We start from the raw sequence: 24,191 nt of genomic DNA, 5'->3' as shown, positions 1-24,191 counted from the left end.
TGAACAACCCAAAAGTACATCCCCCTATTTAATGGCCACTAGTGATAACATTTCTTGCTGTTTAGAGAGGAGGGGCATCACCGTTGTACAGTCTTTGCAAACTCCACCGATGCCACAAGGACCGTCATCAGGTGAGCAACAAGGAGGCTGGAGAAAGAAATATCTCTGCTTCAGTAATCTAATAGTACACATAGTTCGGTAAACAGTATTTAACAAGGTTGAATTCAATTTCATACTAGTCGAAATGCGTAAAATTAATAAAGAATCATGCTACAATGAAAGAGCGATAATTAAGAGAATAGAAGTTTATAAGCTATGGAAGAAGTCTAAAACACTGATGATAAATAGAGCCCTTTTGGTTAACATGAATGGAAGGAAGATTCCTACTAAACACCAGTAGTAATCTGTTATATGCCACAGGCACCAACCTGATCATCAGGCGGACAAAAAGAACCATTTATGAACTTCCGACAACAACCAAAAGCCTCTGGTGACAACCAGACAAGAAAGTCATCAAGCCATGAGGCAGCTGGCTTAGCTATGTAGGTTGATTCTGGAACTAAAGATGCTTGTGAAATCTGCAGAAGAGCGGAGAAAGAGATGTAAGCATAATCATACGGTCTCATACAGGGCAAGGATAAATTTACCCATTCTTATAAGCTTAAGCTTTTGGGATAAGTGGTGATTTAACATAATATTAGAGCAAAAGTCTTGAGTTCAAACTTTGTCTCCATCAATTCATCCTTAATTTCAATTAAATATTCCACGTGTTAGGCCTTACCTATTAAAAGGGAATTCAAGCTCACACATGAGGGAGAATGTTGAAGTATTGATTAAAATTACCCATTCTTATAAGCTTAAGCTTTTGAGATAAGTGGTAGTTTAACATTGTACTCCATAGAAAAAGAAAATAACTGGAATATACACACACGAGTAAGAATACAACAAATTTATCACGGACTAAAATTTGCAAATTCTCACAGCATCTAAGACTAAGGTGACACAATAATCGTAGAGCATTACTACATTTTAATACATGCAATTTTGAAAATTCCGTCTTGATAAATAAGATAGTAAGCATATTGAATGAGTAGTTCTTAATATAAATCTAAAACATTTATGGACGTGCAAAAAATGATACTTGAGAACAAATTTGAAAAGAAAAATAATACTGTACTACCTCGTTCAAAAGAGAGTTTGAGTCACACTGGCTGATGGAGCATAACTGGTTTGTTTCCCTTGATTCCAAACTGAAGAAGAGAGTCATTACATATCAGATCAAGCAAAGTGTTCATAAGAAATAGGGAAAACTTCACTAAGGACCTCCAAACTTTCACCCGTTTTGAAATACTCCCCCCGAATTTCAAAATCTCTCAATTTAGTCCCTTGAACTTTCAATTGCTCTCAATTTGGACCATTCCATTAATTTTAGCCGTTAAAAATTCAAAAAAAGAACAAAATATCCCTGATTTTTGTTTTTTTTTTTTAAAATAAAAAAACGTTTTAGAAGTTGGAATTTTATATAAAAGTCAGGGGTATAAACGTCATGTGACGTTTAAAATCTGACGGAGGAGTCCAAATTGAAAGCAATTGAAAGTTCAGAGGACTAAATTGAGAGATTTTGAAGTTCAGGAGGGGTATTTCAAAACGGGTGGAAGTTTGGGGGTTTTTAGTGAAGTTTTCCCTAAGAAATAAGACAAGACATTTCTACTTTCTCTGCATCAAGCATTGGATTTTCTCAACTATCTAACTAACTTTAAATTCTTGACAACTTCTCAAATCAAGAAAGACTTGACCCATCCACTTAGGGGTCACTAGACAACTTTTCGTCATTAAACTATATCCAGGGTCATACCTCTCATATTTTAGACCAATATATCCTTCAAAACACCTTGACCCATTTCTTGTTGGGCCTCCTCTCCGAAGAGTGCCTCCAATCACAAATCATGCTACAATCTCTTCACCACCAATCTCAAATCAAAATACAATTATTTAATGTAAATTGATATTAGGGGACATTATTGTCCCCATCACCAAAAGATAGCATTGACCCAACACAAGCTAAAACCTGATCACTAAAGTCATCTACTGGAGCACCAACACAATTCCAAAACTAAATTAAGGAAGCAATTTAGTCAAACTAACAGACATAGCTATGAATCTCTTATTATTTTAAACCAATTCAAGGGCATAGGAACATTCTCAAAGATTGCAACGTTTTCCAACCACTTCATTTTTTTGTTATGCAATGAATCCACTTATTTCTGTAATGAACCCATTCTAAAGAATAAGTTAGTGTCCTATAATCTAACATAGGCTCATTGGTGACATGTTTAATAACCCCTGCTTTCTTACATGGGATATTTTAATGCCACTTATTTTACGCATAACTTCTCTCACATGTACTAATCTTCTAGCCTGGAAATGATCCAAAAATTGACTTATAATTAAGCTTAAAAATATAGAGATCAAAACAGGAAGATGGCACTAAGACAATGTTTAAACATCTACCTGTAATTGTAATCCTTTACAACAAAATACAAAGGTGGTCCAATTCTGAGATACTCTGAGACATTATTGAAATACCCCTGACACGTAAAAACTTAAGATGAGAGGCAGGACTAGAAGTAAGAATTCCAGTGAAAGCACATTTCTAAAAGTAAAAGGGAATCAGAAGAACAAACTTAAACCTGCAGGTAAGAATCTCGGGGAAGAACAATCTGCTGCTCCAAACCAGGTTGAATCCTTGTACATAATGCCTATAAGGGTCAAAAACACATGGGAAGTTAGTTATTTAATAATAACAGTGGGCAGATGGAAAAGAAAACCACCAATATGTAACTAGCTTACAATGCTTGCTAAAGTAAAAGCTAAAAAGACAGCAATGACAACAAATTTAACTCCCCAAAGTCCAAGAAGGGGTGCATGAACTTCCTACAAGAAAAATAACAAATAAAATTAATCTGGAGATGAAAAGCAAAGAAAAATATATGATTGAACATTTACTGGAAGAATATCTCAATACCATGATAGTATCCACACGAAACATAAAGTAATCAGAAGTAAATAAATACACAACACATACTCTAACAGCATTCACAAATTTGATGAAGTCGACTAACACAATTTTTATTATTGAACCAAAAAACTTACTTCCATATATCGTGCAAGCAATCCAGATCTGTTCTCATTGATGCCTACACTTCATTGAAGTAATTCTATCAGAGCTAATAGAGAATCACAAAAGCCGGAAAAATGTACAATTAACATTATGAAGTACAAGCTAAATTTTTTTCTATACCAGAAAAGAAATCTGACCAATATCATATAATGAAATCAAGCTTAAACAAATACCTCCGTTAGGTTCAACAGAAGATGAAGGAAGTTTTATGCATGGAAAACAGTCGACCCTGTTATCCTCAGCTCTCAAACAGTCAAAAACAATCAATGCAACAAAGGCGGTAACTTGCAGAAAAAAGTCCAGTAGAACAGCCAAAGCTACAGAAAAACAGGTAGTTAAAAGGTCAAAGTAGTATCAAAACAAAAATTTCAAAACAACACTGTTAAAATATAGGAGAAAATTTTCAACCTGCAAACATCGAGAAGACACGGCAAGCTGGCATAGGAATAAAACTTCCAACTGCAAATGCCACAATCTCAGATAAACTGGCCAGTGTTATAGATGGACCAACTTCAACCAGTGCATTACTTATTCGTTCTTCTAAAGGTAATTCCAATGATTGCCGCTTCACAGAATGTACCAGTATACACATGTTATCCACTCCAACCTAATTTCGGGGGAAAAGAAGTATAAGATTGTCATTGCACAAAGAAATTATCAAACAAGCAAAAACATGCATGCTCATGCACACAAACACATGGAAAAGAAGAGAATGTTTCAAGATCACAAAAATATAAGATTATATAGGAAATAACGGAAAGGAGGTTTGTCTGGCATAATCAACTTGCTGTAAAACAGTGGTGGTCCAAGAGTTTCAGGCATGCTTGTTAAGGGTTTGACTAAGCCCAAACCTAATGACAGGTAGAGATCAAGATCAAACAGATATATATATATATATATATATATATATATATATATTGTGTATACTCCTTTTATTTTGTTTGCGAAGGGTTTTTTTTTTTAAAAAAAAATCTCTGAGGCCCTAATGCTCAGTGCATGTAGTCCCTTTTTCTCTTTTTCATGTAGAGGGGTATCAATTCTTTCAAGGCACAAGAAATTCTTCTAAATAATTAAAGTCCCTACGGAAGTGTAGCAAGCACTCTTTTGTGACATATTGGCTTTGGGGGAGTGAGAATATTTTTGAACTGTGGCCTTTTAAGTTATTGGTCTGACCGGCTGCATTTCGATAGAGTTTATGCATGTTCACCTTATTATTTGCCTACTATGGCCCGAGTATTTTACTAGTCAGTTCATCTCAGGTATTTTATCAGTACATAAATCCTCTACTAACATTCCACTAAAGTGACTTATTCTCCATGATTCTAACTTATAAATATGAAGATTCTTGGGGATGTCATATAATGACAGTAAAACTGACACAAAAAAACTAGGATCACAATATACCATCCTACTATGATAGCAACTAAGATCAATCTAGGACAGAACTCCCTTAGCAAAACATTATTAACACAAAACTAGCAATCATAAATAATTAGACAAAAAACTTACAGCCAACACAAGGAAAGGAATCACTTCCATGATGATTAACGTGGATTTAACTCCAATGGCACTGAAAAATCCTACAGATGCAAGGACAGAAAGCATAACAAGCAAAACGCCTGAAAGACCAAGCAGCACCTGTAAACCATAAGACAATAAAAAAAAGATATTGAAAACTAAACTGTAATTTATTGAATAAGTTATTAAAGGGGTCTATGTGGCATGTACATAAGCAAACATCGCAAATATCCATGTGTGCAGAATGTATGTATATGTAGATACAGACCTATATATTCCATATATATAAAAATAAAAAAGAAAAAAAGAAAAAAAGAAAAAAAAAGAAAAGAAAAGATAAAGGAATCGGAATCCAGGTATTCAATTTAGCAACAATAAACAAATAAAAAGGATGGCAAACATGTCAAAGAGATTTAAAACCTCAAACTGAAAGGGAAAAGATTGTGTAAGTTCATGAAATTTTTTATACCATTGATCACACTGCAGAGAGTATCACTGAAAACCAAGAATATTGATGAATAAAAAACCAACTGTGAGTGGATACTGAAGCTGCTACACTCTATTGGAGCATTGTTTCCAAAACTGAGGTCTACAAGTGTTGAAAGACCACAACTAGTGTAATTACAAATGATGCTGTTGATAAGTAGAATGAAGAATAGATGATATTGGTTGTTATCAAAATAATAATAAGTCTGGCAAACTGAAAAACTTGCATTTTCAAGTTGTCAAGAAAAAATCAAATACACATCATTTCCATAGAAAGAAAAATCTTCTGGATATCCCCTCATATGAGGAAAATTGAAGATAAGAAGATATTAAGACTTTGGAGTTTTCAAATAGAAAAATATTTGTCACCACATGGCATGAAATTATTCATCATATACTTTATACTCCAAAACATGGGGACCCACAACAAGAGGTCAAAGTAATATTGTCAACAGTAGCAGTAGCAGTAATAATATTATCACAATGATTAATAATAACAATGACTGAACTCCAGAGACAGTACGTAAATAGTCACACGCTAGTACTTATATAATTCATATCATATATCATATATATATATTTTTTTTTGATAAGTAAGTAGCTGGTTTTATTAAAAGCGTGAGGCGCCCCTAAGTACACTGGATGTATACAAGGAGAAACACCTAACTAGAAAGGGAAAAACGTACAAGGAAGTCGTCATAGCTAACCGAAATCGGGAAAACAAACGCTACAGTCCAAAGATACAGAGTATGGAAACAAAAGGATAAAAAGTCCTCGAAGGACCTCTCCACATCCTCGAAGCACCTATTATTTCTCTCTCTCCAAAGACACCAAAAAAAGCAAATAGGCACCATCTTCCAAACTGCAGCACTCCCCCCTCTTCCTGCAGACCACCAACAGGCTAGCAACTCAAAAACCCGACCAGGCATCACCCAAGATAACCCAAAACGGCCAAAAAAGGCACTCCACAACGCAGACGCTACCTCACAATGGATAAGAAGATGATCAACTGTCTCCTCACTCTTCTTACACATCCAACATCTGTTTACTACAATCACATTCCTCTTTCTAAGGTTATCTAGGGTCAGAATTTTCCCCCAAGCCGCCGACCACGCAAAAAAAGCTGCCCTAGGAGGGGCCTGAGTCCGCCACACACTCTTCCAGGGGAACCTCCTCCCCCCTTCCGAGCAGGCCAAGGAGAGAAAGAGAGACTTGACCTTGAACGTACCTCTTTTGGAGGGGTTCCACCATAATCTATCTTCCAACCCTCTTCTCACTCCTGTAGAATGTAACACCTGGAAAAATGAGGCAAAGGCCTCCACCTCCCAATCATGAGCCTCCCTCGAGAAACTCACGTTCCACTGATTGGACCCCCCTAGCATCTCCACATTATCCGCAACTGAGGCTTCCTTCACACAAGCAATGCTATAAAGGATCGGGAAAGCTATCTTGAGAGCTGAGTCTCCACACCACCAATCATGCCAAAAGCTAATCCTGGACCCATCCCTATATATATATATATATATATAAAAGCCGAATCACTCTCAGAAGTGTCTTAATATTGTGACATGTGGCGTGAACCCTTTTTATTTTAATACTAAACCGGTTTTTTAAAGCATAATTTGTGAACTGGTTTTTTAAGAGTGAATCGGTTTTTACTTAAAAAATCAGTCATTAAATTAACATAATTAATGATGTTTAATTATATTTCAAGAGTTTTCCATATATAAATTATTTCATAAATTTAGTATTATCAATGTCCAAATCAAATAAGGAAACAAATAATACAAATCAAATCATATATCATATATAATAGCCGAAACCTTATTTTGAAGTGCCTTCAAATCGCGACGTGTGGCATGAACCTATTTTTTTAAAGACTAAACCGATTTTTTATAAATTGAACGGGTTCATATTTTAGTTCTCTCTATCTCTCCTTTTTTCCTCTCTCTCAACGTCTCTTTTTTTTTTTTTTTTTTCCAACTCATTCACTCTCATTCCACATCTCTCTGTCTCTTGAATTGATTCATATATTTGTTTCTCTCTCTCCTTTTTTCCCCTCTCTCCACGTCTCTCTCTTTTTTTTCTCCAATTCTTTCACTCTCTTTCCACGTCTCTCTCTCTCCACTCTCCAACATTAACATCTTTCCTCTTTTTTCTCTCCACCTTTGTCTTTCTCTTTCTCCACTCTCCAACGTTAACAAAAACAAAATCTATTGGCCTAAAAATTCAACTTCTTCTTAACCCTTTTTTTTTTTTCCCAAGACCAACAATATTTGAACATATTCTAATTTATATAAATTAAACTAAAATTAAAGGTCTTATGTTTTAATTCATTTGAATGTTTATCGATTTTTTTTTTTTTTTTTTTTTTTTGTAATTTACTCGGATTTTCAAGCATATTTTTAAGTGTCTTTGTTTTGTTCTCTACTTTTTAAAGCAATATAAGACAAATAGATACTAAATTAAGCACTCAATACAGTTGAAATTTTTTTTTTTTTTTTTTTTTAATTTTGTATTCCTAAAAAAAAAAGATTTTATTTATTTTGCTTTGTATTTTTTTTTTAAATATTCGGAATTATATAGGTTTTATTTATATTGAAATAAGATAGATGATTTATTTGATTGCATTAAATCTTGATTAAAAGATTTTGTTTTATTTTTTTATTTTTTTCAAAATGTTCAGAATTATGTGAATTTTATTTGTATTTAAATAGAACCTTTAGTATGTCTTTTTATTTAAAGAGCGATGATTGATTTTTTAACATGAGTAATTTAGCCTGTAAGAAAAAAAACAATGAAGATGCGTTTAATTTTTAAAATCAAATATAATAAAGAACCTTGCGCATAGCGCAAGTTATATGCTAGGATATCTATGTATAAATAGATACATAGATACTTCTTCATTTTTGTAGAGGTAATCAAAAAGAATTTTCCTTCCAAAATACTTCTTCATTTTTTGATTTATCTTTGTGTATCTATGTATAATTTTTTTACGACTGTAAATTGATTATTTTTATGTTTGTTTCTCTAGAAAGTTTATTTGTATTGAAATATAATAGGTATCATACCAATAAAATTTGATGTTCTAATTCATTTGAATATTTTATTGGATTTTTTTTTTTCGTTTTTGTGATTTACTCGAATTTTCTAGCATTTTTTGAAAGTGTTGAAAGAAATTTATTTGATTGCATTAAATAATGAGTGAAACATGTGTTCTATTTTGTATTAAAAAGAATAGAGAAGATTTTGTTTATTTTACTCTGTATCTTCTAAAATGATTAGAACTTTATGGGTTTTATTTGTATTACAATATAATAAGTATTACATAAACAATATCAGAGTTTCCTACTAATTTTCTATTAATATTTTGATAATCAGAATTCAAGTTTCATTCTTGCTATTTTTTTTTTCTTTTATACTTTTCATTAAGTACATGTTTGGCACACTTAAAAAAAAAAAAAAATACATGTTCAGTAATGTACTGCTGTATAACTTTTAGTATGTATTTTCATTAAAAGATGCGTGATAGATTTTTCACATACCTATTTTAACTTATAATGAAAAGTAAGATGAGATGCATTTAAGTTTTGAAATTAAATTATAATGAAGAATCCTGCGTATAGCACGGGTTATGTACTAGTTAAAATAAATGTAAAAACACAGGCACATGTGCACTTGTCCATAAATATACATAATAAATGGAATCCAGGAAAAGTTGAGCAATTCTAAAACTATACCTTGGATGAGAGGTAAAAGGAAGATAAACGAGATGCATCTCCCAAGGTCACTGACACATAAGCAAACATTACAAGATAGCTTACCTGATACAAAGTTGGACATGAACAGGAAAAGCAATTAAAAGAAAATCACTTGTTTAGACAAAAGTGTGGTATCAAGTAATGATGATCAACTAATTTAGTTCTCAAGTACAAGAACGTGTGACAGAAATTATTCTTCCCAACCACTTTACTAACATGATAATACCAACTTTCAAATGACTTACTATTATTGTTATAACATCTGCAGTACTTTCCCTTTTCAGTTCCTCCTCAATTGAGCTTTCGGATGAAAATGAAAGAGTAAGATTGCTAGACAGCACCATCGGCAGCAGCTCCTCCTGTCAATGTGTTTGGTACAAATTTTAACAGGCATTAAGCATTTCAAGAAAATGTGAGATCCAGCACCTAAATCATGCAAAAGACAAACCTTTTTTTTGTTATTAGTAATCGCAAATTCATTTAAAAGCGCAAAGGCACAACCCAAGTACACAGAAAGTATACAAGAGAGAAGCCTAGCAAGTAGTGGAGAAGAGATCTAAAAAAGCATGAAAAATTCAAAAACTACAATCTGAAGATGCTGCCCAAAGAAAGAGTCTTACAGAATAAATCCTAAAGTCCCCTCGGGGGCCTCCTCTTATCAGAGGATATTGGAGAGTAGATATGATTGTAATCAGTAAAAAAAAAAAAAAAAACAATAAATCTCAAGATGTGGAGAACATGTAAACATAGTGGTGGAGATAACAGAATGCACATTCACCTTTTTTCCTTGATAATTAATTGTTCATTGGTTCTTTAAGAATCAACATCGATTGTGTGCTAATAAATTGAAGTGCCCAGAGCCTACATCCAAATGCAGATGCAGACCAGCTCTCTCCCTCCTTTTTTTTTTTTCTTTTTTTTTCTTTTTCCCTTCTAATTTTAAGTTGTACCACATTACCAGGTATGTAATAACATCAGTATGGAAACATCATGTTCACCTTCCCAGACCAGTAAATGGCAGCACGATGAGAAACAAGAGTGACTCTTTTCCTAGGTAAGATGGAAACTTTGTAACTTTTTTTAGAGGGATAATGGGGTCCATTCAAATCTCAATCTGATGTCGTCAGCCAACAACTAGGTTGATCACATGGCTAGAGAGTCAAAATGAAAAGGTCTACGGATCAGTCCTTTTCAGTACTAGTCAGCTTTAAGTTTTGTCTGATTGTTTTTTGATAAGTAATAAGAAGTTTTATAAAAAAGCGTATAGGCGCCCCAAGGTACACTGGGAGTATACAATAGGATCACCTAACTAGAAGGAGAAAAACGAAAAAGAAAATCATCATAACTAATCGAAACAGGAGAGACATGCGCAACGGTCCAAAGATACAAAGTTTGAAAGCAAGAGGCTAAAATGTCTTCCCAAGTCCCCTCCACATCCTCAAAGCACCTATTATTTCTTTCCCTCCATAGACACCAAAAAAAACACGTAGGCACCATTTTCCACACCGCGGCACTCTCCCTCCTCCCCGAAGACCACCAACAAGCGAGAAAATCCGAAACCCTCTTCGGCATCACCCAAGACAACCCAAACCGCCCGAAGAAGGTGCTCCACAAAGTATAAGCTACCTCGCAATGAAGGAGAAGATGATCCACCGTCTCCTCGGACTTCTTGCACATACAACACCTATTTGTCACAATCACCCGTCGCTTTCTAAGATTGTCCAAGGTCAAAATTTTTCCCAACGCCGCCGACCACACAAAAAAACTCGCCCTCAGAGGAGCTTGGGTACGCCACACACTCTTCCACGGAAATCCTCCCCCAACAGGACTCGCCAAGGCGGCGTACAGGAGCTTGACCTCGAATCGGCCTCTTTTGGAAGAATTTCACCACAACCTATCTTCACACCCTCGCCTCACTTGAGCAGCATGTAACACCTGGAAAAAAGAAGCCAACACCTCCACCTCCCAATCATGCGCTTCTCTAGAAAAGCTCACATTCCACTGGTTAGTGCCTCCCAGCACCTCCATATGCTCCGCCACTGAAGCATCCTTAGCGCAGGCAATGCTAAATAAACCTGGAAAGGCATGCTTAAGAGCCAAATCACCACACCACAGATCGTGCCAAAAGCGCACCTTAGACCCCTCCCCAACCTGAAATCGAGTAAACCTTTGGAAATTGGCCCACCCCATCCTAATGTTCTTCCATAACCCTACCCCCAGAGGACCCCCCGGCTCCAAGGAACACCACCCTCCCCAAAGACTACCAAATTTCGCATTCACTACAGCCCTCCACCAAGAATCTCTTTCTAACCCATAACGCCACAACCACTTCCCTAAGAGGGCGCGATTGAAGACCCTAAGGTTCCTGATACCCAAACCTCCCTCCTTCATCGGAGTGCAAACCTTCGCCCACCCCACCAGGTGGAACTTGAACTCATCGCCTAGACCTCCCCATAAAAAGTCCCGCTGCAACTTCTCGATCCTCTTTGCAACACTACCTGGAATGGGAAAGAGTGACAAATAGTACGTCGGCAAGTTGACGAGAGTACTCTTGATAAGGGTTATTCTCCCCCCTTTAGACAGATAAGATCTTTTCCACCCGGCCAACCGACGTTCTATCTTCTCAATAACTTCATCCCAAATATGTGTAGCCTTGCAAGAGGCCCCTAACGGCAAACCAAGGTACCTAACAGGCAATGAAGCAACCCCACACCCCATAATCTCAGCTAACCTGTCCACTTGGACCACATCCCCCACTGGAATAATCTCCGACTTGGCCAAATTAACTTTTAACCCGGAAGCAGCTTCAAACAACAGAAACACACTCCTCAAATACCGAAGCTGGGCAGGCCTAGCATTACAAAAAATCAAAGTATCGTCCGCAAACAAAAGATGAGACGTAGTAATATGACCGACCTGAAACCCCTCAATAAAACCCCCGTTCACTGCCGCCGAAATCATTCTGCTTAGAGCTTCCATCACAAAGACGAACAACAGAGGAGATAAAGGGTCCCCTTGTCTCAAACCCCTGGAGCTGCTGAAGAAACCATTAGGCGAGCCGTTGATCAGGATTGAGAACCGCACCGAAGAAATACAATGTTCAATCCAAGAGCACCAAATCCCACCAAAACCACACCTCCTAAGCATGTATAACAAGAAACCCCAATTCACATGGTCATAAGCTTTTTCTAGGTCCATTTTGCATATGACCCCTGGTTCCCCAGATCTCAGCCGACTGTCTAGGCATTCATTAGAAATCAAGACAGGATCGAGAATCTGCCTACCTTTAATAAAGGCACTCTGGGATTGAGAAATGACCTTATCCAGCATAACCTTCATTCGATTTGCTAACACCTTTGCTATGATCTTGTACATACCTCCCACAAGGCTAATAGGCCGAAAATCTCTGAGATTAGTAGCTCCGGGAATCTTCGGAATTAGCGAAATGAAAGAGGCATTAAGGCTCTTCTCAAACCTCTCCCCAGCATGAAAAGCATAAAACACCTTCATTACATCCTCCCTCACCACCTCCCAACAAACTTGGAAGAATGCCATAGAAAACCCATCAGGACCCGACGCCTTATTGCCATTCATTTTAAACACTACCTTCCTTACCTCCTCTTCTTCGAAATCTCTCTCCAACCATCTAGCCTCCTCCTCCGAAATGGAATCAAAGGAGATACCATCCACCATCGGCCTCCAGTGACATTGCTCCGAAAAAAGTCTTTGATAGAACTCAACCACATGCTCACTAATCTCGGACGGATTTGAAGAGATGCTGTCTCCAATCATGAGAGAATCCATAGAATTGTATCTTCTATTAGAATTAGCTATGGAGTGAAAAAATTTCGTGCATTTGTCTCCTTCCTTTAGCCACATCACCCTGGACTTCTGCCTCCAACTCACCTCCTCCATAAGCATGCAATTCTCTAGCTCTCGAGCCACAACCGCCTTCCTCCTAACTTCCCCTTCCTCCAAAGCCCTACTTTCTTCATTCTCATCCAATAACCGAAGCTCTTCAAGAAGCATCCTCTTATTCCTATCAAGGTTACCAAAAACCTCTTCGTTCCAAATCTTCAAATTCAGCTTTAAGGCCTTTAGCTTGCTAGCAAACACAAAACTTGGCGAACCATGAAACTCATAGGAATCCCACCATTGTTTCACTTGGGCCACAAAACCATCTGCTTTAAGCCACATGTTCTCAAACTTAAACGGCCTCTTCCCGCTTGACACTTCCCCCATCTCTAGTAAAATTGGGAAGTGATCCGAGCACAGGCGAGAGAGTCTCTTTTGCTTAACCCCTGGACACCGTGCCTCCAACTCCGGAGAAATAAGAAACCGATCAATCCTTGACCATAGGGGGGGATCATTTGAAATAGACCATGTATACAAACCCCCAATCAAGTGAAGATCCATGAGCCCTTGATCCGAAATGAAATCCGAGAATTCCATCATGGACGAGTCTAAATGAGCATCACTTGATCTCTCACTGGGAAAGCGAGTTACATTGAAATCACCCCCAATACACCAAGGCATATCCCACCAACTCATAACACCCGCTAATTCCTCCCATAGCAGCCTCCTGTCCCTATAGAGATTCGGGCCATAAACCCCAGCAAAAGCCCAGACAGAAAGATCTCCACTGTTTCTAAAAGAGATTGCCAAGGTGTAAGACCCCACACAAACCTCGACCTTCTCCACCACCCTATTATCCCACATAATTAAAATACCTCCCGAAGCCCCACTAGAATCCAAACAACACCAATCCACATGACTCCTCCCCCATAAGCTACGGACTATACTGCGAGACATCTCCTGAATCTTGGTTTCTTGGAGACAAACAATATCAGCCTTCCAATCCCTAAGCATATTACTCACCCTCAGGCGTTTATCCTTCCTGTTCAGCCCTCTCACATTCCAAGAAAGTATTTTTAACTTCATAATGACACCACCTGCCCCCTCCCCTTCCTATTACCGCGACTTGAACTCGCCCCTTTAGTATCATAGTTCACAGAACACTCCAAATTCCTAATCTCCCTCTTGCCCTTGGCCCCACTACTCGTATTCAAAATCATCTCATTGTTCCGACGTTCCTCTTCCAAGAAGGTCAAAAGCGCAAGCAATTGTAACTTGTGACCCGTGTAAGAGATCCCCACAATCGGATAAATCTCATTAGCACACTGGATTACCCAATCCGAGTATCCCTTCACACCCCCATCATTGGGCCCGTACGACTTCAAGGGAGAAGGCACACTGACCTCACAAAAATCTGTGTCTACAACTCGAGCTTCACCCTCCCTGCCCACCTTCCCAGCAGAGTAATCAGCTATGATCCTAGTGTCCTGCAACAAGCCCAGCCCCTCACAAGCCTCCAGACCTGCCTGAGACCCTTCTCCCTGCGCCCACGGCACCAGCCCATTATCCTCGGTCAGAGCCTGAACCAGAATTCCCTCCCCTCTGACCTGCGACAGCAACTCCGACTGGCTAGGCGGCTCACCAGGCAGAACACGAGACCCCACACTGCCAGCATCCACTCCCGGCGCCACCTCCACTGTTTCTGCGATCTTCACCATCGTCGAGCACTTCTCTTTCAACAACTGGGCCTCACCTGCCGAGCCTTGGACCACCAAACCCTTCAACGACGCACTCTGGGAAGCTCCGGCAAGCACTGAGTTCTTCTTGCCGACAGAATGGGCTTCGGTGCGCTCCACGCGGCTATCCAAGCCTTCGACAGGGTCGCTCTGAACAGCCTGTGAACCCTGCCCTGTCACTTCCCGATTCCCACCTGCCGATTCCGAGACCACCAGAGACTTCGCCGGCCCCCTCTGTGTTGCTCCGCCTACCTTCAGACGCTTCCCCTCACCGCTAGGCAACTGTCCTGGCGCAGCCGGCTCTAGATCGGCGATCAGGGCTACTGGTGAGCGCTTCCCCATCACTTCTAGTGTCGAGTTTGCTGATTCTGTGGCCTCCAAGAGCTTCGCCGGTCCATTCTGAATCACATCATAAGCTGGACCACTCTGAGTCGCACCTGTCGCCGGCCCACCTCCGTCAGAGGGGAATTCCGGCACCTCCACGCCAATCGCCGGGACCTCGACAGGGACAGCCACTACTGCCGGCGACCTCATTTCCGATCGCGAGTCTCCTCCCGGTGACGACGCCCCATCATCTCCGGTCGAGCCCTTTTGCCGATCCATCAACCCACCCTTCATACTCAACGGGTGGGAACCAATAGATCTCTCACCCTTGGATCCCATATTGCCTCGGCCCTCCTGGCCCAGACCTGAGCCCAAACCAGTTTTCCTCTTATAAACTACCACTTTCCTCTTTACCTTAAATCCTCTCGTGGGCCTAACGCCATTCCGGTCAGCCCACTCTTTTCCTTTAACTTCTCTACCCTCACCCCCAGAATGAATTACACCTAAGCCTCTCCCAGGCCTTGGACCGTGACCATCAGTCCACGTCTTCCTCTCCAGCTTTTCACTCACTCCAACAGACTGGGCTGAACCCCCACCCCCTTCAACCTGATAAAGCCCACTTTCCTCCATTCTTAAAAGAGCCCTATCCAACTTGTGAATTCCAACGTCAATTTCTTCTTTCAGCCAATTCAACGTCTCTCTGCATTCTCGTAGCTCAAGACTTACACCAGCATGGAATTGCTTCTGACACTCACCAACCTCTCGTCCCATCAGCGCTTGCACAGAGTCATCACACACTGTGGACGCTTTCTCCCGCGTTTGAAAGCTACTCGCCGGCACCGTAACTCCTAGAACCTCCTTACCCCTGTTCTTCATCCTCTCCATCAAGCGAGTACCTTCATCCTCCTGACTCCTTGGTGTCTTCGCCGGAATCAGCGTCCCCTTTCCTGGCGATGAAGCTGTTACCTCTGTACCTAACACCTGGTTCTCCGTTGCTGATGAGGACTTCTTCACCCAACTGGGCACTCGCGCCACAGGCCCTGAAAATGGACCAAAACGCTCCTCCTCCGAGGATACTGACAGGCCCACCACCTCGGCGTAGCTCCTCCTTTCCTTCCCCTCATGCTTCTTCTCTTCGTGCACCCTTTTTTCTACCTTAGCACCTCGAAGGGACGATATTGCTAAACGCACTTCCAACAAAAATCGTTTCCCACCTTGCCCGAATCGCCCTTCTGGAATGAGGACAGAACCGCATCTCCGCCTCCCATCAAATTCCTCCAACGTCAGGAAATACCCATGCCGATTAGAACGTCGTTGCGCAATAAACCGAGGGTAGCCCTTTCTTGACTGATCCCAGAATACCTCTGAATTATCCACTGCCATCAGCACCTCCAGATTACGCTCTAACCATACCAGCTCATCCCCTTTAATGAAGATAGACCTTTGCTTCCCTTTGCTCCTCTCGAAAATCCTTACTCCCGAAGCCCCTGCCTTCACCACTAGTTCAAAATCTTTCGCCTCTACTGACCAACATCTCCCTCTCGCCATGTTATCACTACCTAACTAGCAAAAACAACCTCACGCGCCACCACGCAAGCGAGCCAAAAGATTTTGTGACACTTATCACCAGCATGAATAGGTGGTGCAAATGAAATTGTTTGTTATTTTAGTTATTTTTGTCTGATTGTGATGGGTTATGTTAGTTATTTCTATGCTGAAACAAAAACCTTCAAGTTGTCAATAGAAGAGAGGTCTTTGGGTTTAAGAGGGGTGGGTTACCTGGACGGTGGTTCGGGGAAAGAATTGTGTGGTGTGGTTGTTGGCTACAGTGGAGGAGGTGTTAAACGAGGAGAAGTTAAGAAAGTTTTGAAGGACGGTAAGGATTGGAAGCAGGGCTTACATTGCGCAGAGGCAAACGAATAGCTATGGGCAATACATGGCATTGGCAGAATATGGAGGAGGGCAGCGTGGCTTCATCATTGTTCCAGAGGGCCAAAGAGGCAGAGAGTGGAGCATATTTGCTGTCAAGTTGAGAAAGGTGATAGAGTTTTTTGATTCGGTTGTAGACAATGGGATTAGGGGTATGTTTTATTCCATAATAATCGTTCTTCTCAAAAAACGCTACCACCTTTCTTCTCATAAGAGAAGAGAAGAAGAAAGGAGAAATTGTATTATTCCATAAAAATCGTTCCATACCTTTTACATGGCTTTAAATAGGAGAGGAATACAAACTTTTATTTTTGTCTATTCAATGGAGGAAAGGGAACAATTACAAGAGGGGGTCTTTTCCACCACTAATTCTACTACACCAAATATTTTACTAATAGAAAAATGAAGCATCAAAGATATAATGCAATGGGAGTCTAATAACACATTATGACATGGAGTTAAAGAATAGAAGTGCAACATACAGGGAGACAATTACATATCAAGTAATGCATAATATCTACATGACAAACATACAAGCAACACAAAATAGCTATTAAACAATCAACAAAGGGATGTACAATACTCAAACCTTTGCTAACTGTATGAAAGCTTTTTCCCAAGCCACTGCTTTTCCATTCTCATTGCCTACTTCATCAATTGCATTATTAACTGGGTAGGTAATAACAAATGCAGAAGCCTGAAATTGGAATGTCATCACAAGATTAGTAGATACTCAAATGTGCAAGTAACGGATGAATATTTTACCTCAGAATAATTGTTCCCAGAAAATCCTCCTAAGGCAGTACTTGGATCAAGTGGAGCCTTAAATGCACTCAAACATGTGTCTGCAGAAGTGTAATGCTGACAGCAAGAAGATACAGGAATCGAGATGAATACATAGAAGAAGTAGAAATCACAATAACAGCAGTGTAAACAATAGCAAGCTTTAGACGTGCCACAAAAATGTAGTACTTAAGTCTTCAACTTATGAACCAAAAAGAGGGGAAAAGGTTATAAAATGAAAACAAAATCCAAAACAAAAAATTCCATGCTCAGAATTGCTAATTCTAACAAGCCTCAGGTAGGCAATCTTCTACCAGCTATGTCTCCTTCAATATCTCTAAAGAAAACACATGAAACCAGTCTACAGAACTTGCTAAAAACATAAAACATGAACACCGAAAAAGCAGATGCTACTGAAGAAATATAGGAGTCCAGACCCCTGGAATTCCAAGAAACGTGAAACATGGATAATGGAAGAGCGGTGTGGAGAAACAACTGATCAGGCAATGGAGTAAGTGACCACAGAAGGATCATAAACTTTGAGGTCAAATACTTCAAAGGGCATTAGGCAGCCTATTCTCTCACCATGTTGAATTTCAATTTATTTGCATGCATGCCTCATCTATTTCCATATTTTAGAGATTTAGAATGGAAACCTCCATAACCATTAAGCTGCAAGAGCTTTGTCCTTAAAGACCAAGAAATCAACAACTAGGCGTCTTTCAATCTAACAACAGAAACCTCAGTACATTCTAACTGGTAGTCTTTCTTCTCATAACAGAATCTTCACAGGAGAGTCCATTTGGCATTTTTCCATGACAGCAGCATCCAAGACATGAATCTTACTCTCTAACAAGTAGTGTATGGGGGAGGTAACTTTGAAACCAAGAAGAATTTAAGACTTCTTCCACCATAATAACTCATTGCTAAATCTAAATCATTTCTTTTATCTAATGTTATAGGTTCTTAATTAGTTTTACCCTCGGTGTGTGATTTGGTATATGCAAAATGTTCCTTATGTTACTCTCCTATTTTTCTTTTTTTTTGATAAGTAAATGGGGCGCAACCCATTTACTTATGTATTGAAAAATAATGGGGCGCAACCCCTATTATGTTACTCTTCTTTTTTCCTTTTCTCTTTTTTGATAAATAATGTATATTGAAAAAATGGGGCGCAACCCATATACACATGAAGTACACAAGAGAACCCCTACTAAGTAGAAAAAGAAGCACATAACACTACAAATTCAGAAAAAGTATATACATGCGAAATAGACCAAGTCACGCTCCATGAAAACAGAGTATGTAACGTCAACTTTTTCATTTTATTTCTTTAGATATTCCTTGTTTTTTCTTCCAAAGGCCTCAAAACAAAATAAACAATTGCAACTCCACCAAAGCAAGGCCTCATACTTATTTGGCCGGTGAATGTGGATTTCCCATATTTGTTCCCACTTGAATACCAAAACTGCCCAGAATTCCCCTGCTCTAGGACTTCCTTTCTTCTCCTTGCCTATTTACTTCCACTGCCACCGCATATGACTGCCCTCCCTTGACCACCCATGGCGCCACCGGTAACTCCCTAGACTTCTCCCCAATTTTTTTCACACCTTCTCTTTGCTTCTCATAATATAGCTTCAGCCGCTGCAACTAAACAAAACAATCAGCCCATCCCCTTCTGTCTCTACTATCCAGTATGATAACATAACTCCGCCGCCCTCCACCTCCGTATTCCGACAACTCAATGATTCTGCCATGTTTATTTCCCTGTCGTGGCAGCACGTACGCTGTGTTCCCCAAGCGAAAGGTCCTCCAATACTCACTTAATTTGTTGCCTTTGATCAACACTTCCTGCGCTTTCAGCAACCAGAACACGCTTGGCCAGCCCAGGACCACTGCTTGAAAAACTCCTCTCCTCCTCTCTACTAATCGCACACTCCCCATTGATCTCAGATCAGATCGAAACTCAAATGATTTCGCTTCTACATAAAAAAATCCCAAATATCCCATCTCTCAAACCAACTAGCACTTAGACAAATAGAATTCTGATGATAAACCTCCACTACACTCCTCACATGCCAACAAGTACCTCATGCGCTACAGATGAGAGCGAGAGACAAACTTCCCAAAATCAATATATATAAATTTTGTAATATTTGAAACGTAAAGCCATCCAAATTCTAAATAAAGCTAGTTGTAAGTTTACCTGAAAACAATACTCCGCATGCTGTATTCCTCCAAAGTTGTCATAATTATCAGGATCCATTTTATAATACTATCAGAAAGAAAAAGTTAAGTTAAACAACAATGTAATGGTTGGAAAGTAACAGTATGATTTGACATTTATTTCCAAAACCATGATATCAGGGAAAAAGGAAAAAAAGAAAAAAGATGTACACTTTAAGCTTCCCAACCCAAATAAATAAATAAAAAGCATCTCCCATCAAAAGAAAAAGTACCCTCACACCACTCTACCAGATATCTAACACATATAAGTACATATTACACATGCAAAACACTATAAATGCAAAGAGAAAGAGAACACAGGAAAACCTGCAGAATACTTTGAGTGGCACAATCCCCGCCAAGAGGCTTCAAGCAAATGTCAGTTAGAGATACCATTGAGCCTGAATAGTTGGCAGAAATCCCATCAACCTGTCAAAATTGAGCAATGAACAAAGTGATTATCATCTAGCAATGCATATAACTCAACTCAATGTTCACATAATTAAATTGAATTTGAAAAGTAGCACGAACACTCAAGAGTACCTTTTTTTGTACTTCAAAGAGTAACTGAATATTATCCTCTGTAACAATACCAGGTGACTTGCCATGCAGTGGATCAGGCACGGTCGCTATTATGAGCTGAAACATATACAAACACCAACTGCATGTCAAGTATTTCATATAAAATTACAACAGTATATTTTATATTATGAAAAACAGGAAGAATATTTTTTGTAATGTAGAAGAAGTTCAGTGTCAAGAAAAGAGCATCAAGTCAACTAGGCCTTAACCCCAAATTAATTGAGGGCAAAAGGCCTTTCTCAGACATATATTTTCACCCCAAAAGAAATATTCTGACACTGGATTTTTTTGTAGGTTCTAATAGAAAATATCTTCACCGACAACCAAAAGAGTACAATGGAAATCTAGGCATTGTGAGATCACAGAAGAGTAGACTCACCTATATCTTTACGAAAATTCATCCCAAAAGAAAAACTAAACATATAAAAAAGATTTTTTGTCAATTCAAGTAAACGGTTATGCTCAAATGCAGCAATTGTTTATGAAACTCAGTCCAAAGAATCCACCAAGCTAGCAGTGAAGCTTGTTTGTATACTTCAGTAGGCCTGGTTTTTACACCATCTCCACCAGGTGCCTTCCTACATCTATTTTCTATTGACTCTATCCATGTAGGGATGCCCTCACTAGGTTCCCATCAAAAAGAAAAACGGAAAACACTTGTTTTGGTCCTGAAGATTACAAATAAGTTATAATTTAGTTTCTAACATTTGAAAAGCTGCAATAGAGTCCTTCTGCATGTCCCAATAATGACAATAAATGGCGTTTCATCTTAAATAGTGGCTTGACTTGATGATGATTTGACAACTGGAATTTCACATAGAAGTTTTAGAAGAGGAGCACAAAGCGGAAGAAGAGGATTACACAGAAATAGATCTTTTCAGACAACTGAAGAAAACAAAAAGGTTGCAGACTTCTGGTTGCCAAATCATCGTCAAGTCATGCTATGAGTTATTTAATGTGAATGTCATCTACTGGCATTAGCAAGGCAGACAAAAGAACTTCATTGTGATAATTTAAATAATGTAAGGACATGGTTACCACTTTTTAAATGTGTTAGGGATCGAATTAGAACTTCTACTAACCTTCAAGGACCAAGAAAGACATTTGCCCAAAGTCAAATTAACATCATAAGTAAATAAGTAGGTGGATCCAGAAAGAAGATTTTCCTCTTTTCTTTTTTAAATAAATGAGTAAATATAAATATTAGCGACCATATTATAAAATATCACAAAGGATCATTGACAAAGAAAGTAAATCATAAGAGCAATGTTAAAACCTGTTCAATTCTGTAGAAAGGGGCAAGGTGGGTGTCAAAAAATTGTTTCTCTTCTGCTGCCTTACTTCCACGACCAACCCACAACTGCAGTATACATAGAAGCTTGTTATACATTTTTTTTTTTTTTTTGATAAGTTGTTCAAATTCAAAACATAATAACAGAGAAGCTCAATTCTCACCAGATTCTGGAAAGAAATCATTATCTAACAAGATAACTAAGAAACAGTTCCTAAATCCTCATGTTATAAGACTAGGACCATCAGCAGGGGAGTAAAAATTAGTGGAGACAAAATATGAGGTGATGAGGGGTGATTGGTGTACCAAGGAGGTAGGAGGGTCACATGGGGTGGGATTGTGGAAAAGTATCCGAAGGGGGTGGGATGAGTTTAAGCAACATGTACGATTCGAGGTGGGAACCGGGTCTCGTGTGTTGTTTTGGCAGGATGTGTGGTGTGGGGAGGCACCTCTGCAGAATTTGTTTCCCGCCTTGTTCAATATTGCATGTGGTAAGGAGGTATGGGTAGAGGAGAATATGGAGAGGGTAAATGGAGCTATATATTGGAATGTAAGATTTACTCGACCTGTTCATGATTGGGAATTGGAGGAGGTTTCAAGTTTCTTCGAATTGCTGTATTCACAACAGGTAAGGCAAGGTGGGGTAGATAAAATTTGTTGGTTTCCCTCGAAGAGGAAAATTTTTGAGGTGAAGTCTTTCTACAAGGTGAAGTTAAATCCAGCCCCGGTGGATGGTCCGTGGAAGCTTATTTGGAAGAGTAAAGCTCCTCCGAGGGTGGCTTTTTTCGTTTGGACGGCGGTTGTGGGGAAAATTTTAACATTGGACAACCTACGAAAAAAGAACATCATTGTGACAGAATGGTGTTGTATGTGCAAGAAGAGTGGTGAATCTATTGATCACCTTTTAGTGCATTGTGAAGTTGCTGTAGAGGTATGGAATATGATACTCCAGCTATTTGGTATAACGTGGGTGATGCCGAGGAGTTTGAAGGAATGTTTGGGAAGTTGGAGAGGGCAAAGGGGAAAGCGATCAGCCGTGCACATTTGGAGGATGGCTCCTTTGTGTGTAATGTGGTCCTTATGGAGAGAAAGGGATGCGCGGAGCTTTGAGGATCATGAAATGGGCAATACAGAATTGAAGCAAAGGGTGCTACAAACTCTCTTCTCTTGGAGGATATTGGGGTCTTCTTCGCAAGCTTCAACGCTTACAGAATTTATAGATTTATGTGCGTCCTTTTCAGTTTAAAGCTCGTGTAGTGGGCTCTTTTGTATACTTCCTGTGTACATGGGTTGCGCCCCTTGCGCTTTTTATACAATGACTTTTACTTATCAAAAAAAAAAAAAAAATTCAGTCAAGATTTGTTTCTCTGGGGCACCAAAGCAAGTATGCAATCAATATGATCATGAAGTCCCAAGCAATGAAACCTCAAAAAGAGCCTAACCCAACATAAATGGATAGCTTCCTTTTCATCTAATAGACTGGCCAATACGTCATCATTATCTTCCAAATTATTATTCGTAACAAAAATATAGCTCCATGAGCAAAAGGCTCATGTCATGATAATCAAGCATTTTATGAGTAGTCAGCACATAATGCAGCTTAATTAGTAAAGTCCAACTCTGTGGATGCATGCACAGTTAAATGGTCCATCATTGAGACAGCAAGAAAGCAGCCCCTAATGAAGAGCAAGGCCGAACTGAAAATGAGCTGCATTGTTGCTAGTGTCATAAAGACCATGGAACAGGCAACTGACAGCAAAATGACGGGCAGAACACCTAGGAGGACTGGAAGCATAGTCAATACAACAAGTGTAGGAAGTCCCTACGCCTACAAGCTCGACACTTGGGCTTCAAAGGATTTTTGTTTTTCCTTTTCTTTCACATCAACTAAAAGCAAAAGACTTTAGACTTTTACAAGCCTAAGGTTACAATTTTATCCTTGTTAGATCACAACTTACCCTAAGAGCTTAAGCTAATAGGAAATAGTATATTTAATCATTTAATTATTTTTCTAATACTCCCCCTCGTGTAGGTCCTGGTTCTTCCACAATAAGTGCAACTTAACATGTGCAATATTTAACTTAAATGATGAGAGGCATAATGTGGAGTCATGGTTTGAATTTAGGAGCAATGCTCTGAAATCATGTTAAATCACCACTTATCCAAAAAACTTAAACTAATAGAAAATAGTGTATTTAATCATTCAATTATTTTTCCAATAACCCTAATTAATTAATCATGAATAACAATTAAACACACACTAAAGAAAACCCATGATTTGAACACGGTAGAAACACAGTTGGATCATGAAGATAAATCTCTTCTAGATGCTATCAAATAATTAAGATGACAATAAGATACCTTCTCTGGCCGGGTCTCCACCTTGAAACCAATTAGACCTAAACAAAGCAGAAGAACAATAGCCAACGAGGAACAGAGCACAAGAGTAGGATTTCTAGCAGCCCAAATTCCGTATCTCCTGGAAGTAACACCAGAAGTGATTCAGTAGACATACTATT

The 24,191-nt window shown here is 39.1% G+C and overlaps 1 protein-coding gene across 1 annotated transcript in view; it reads right to left on the bottom strand.

Moving 5' to 3' along the window:
• Nucleotides 1–24,191, bottom strand: part of LOC132177601 (Patched family protein) — a 36,756-nt gene that overhangs the window by 7,079 nt on the left and 5,486 nt on the right. Inside the window, exons 10-28 of the mRNA XM_059589992.2 lie at nucleotides 24,034–24,151; nucleotides 21,658–21,741; nucleotides 20,343–20,438; nucleotides 20,127–20,228; nucleotides 19,780–19,848; nucleotides 17,556–17,651; nucleotides 17,380–17,487; nucleotides 9,192–9,305; nucleotides 8,926–9,009; nucleotides 4,691–4,819; nucleotides 3,590–3,788; nucleotides 3,355–3,498; nucleotides 3,154–3,197; nucleotides 2,851–2,934; nucleotides 2,691–2,759; nucleotides 2,512–2,588; nucleotides 1,181–1,250; nucleotides 429–578; nucleotides 82–147 (exon numbers count right to left, since the gene is read on the bottom strand). Coding sequence (XP_059445975.2) covers nucleotides 82–147; nucleotides 429–578; nucleotides 1,181–1,250; nucleotides 2,512–2,588; nucleotides 2,691–2,759; nucleotides 2,851–2,934; nucleotides 3,154–3,197; nucleotides 3,355–3,498; nucleotides 3,590–3,788; nucleotides 4,691–4,819; nucleotides 8,926–9,009; nucleotides 9,192–9,305; nucleotides 17,380–17,487; nucleotides 17,556–17,651; nucleotides 19,780–19,848; nucleotides 20,127–20,228; nucleotides 20,343–20,438; nucleotides 21,658–21,741; nucleotides 24,034–24,151 — 1,903 coding nt within the window. The remainder of the gene's footprint in view (nucleotides 1–81; nucleotides 148–428; nucleotides 579–1,180; nucleotides 1,251–2,511; nucleotides 2,589–2,690; nucleotides 2,760–2,850; nucleotides 2,935–3,153; nucleotides 3,198–3,354; nucleotides 3,499–3,589; nucleotides 3,789–4,690; nucleotides 4,820–8,925; nucleotides 9,010–9,191; nucleotides 9,306–17,379; nucleotides 17,488–17,555; nucleotides 17,652–19,779; nucleotides 19,849–20,126; nucleotides 20,229–20,342; nucleotides 20,439–21,657; nucleotides 21,742–24,033; nucleotides 24,152–24,191) is intronic.

This window comes from Corylus avellana, chromosome 2 (assembly GCF_965113065.1).
Source record: "Corylus avellana chromosome 2, dhCorAvel1.hap1.2, whole genome shotgun sequence".
Lineage (NCBI taxonomy): Eukaryota > Viridiplantae > Streptophyta > Magnoliopsida > Fagales > Betulaceae > Corylus > Corylus avellana.
Note: the sequence above shows the minus strand (reverse complement) of the source record. Positions and strands in the feature narration are given on the sequence as shown.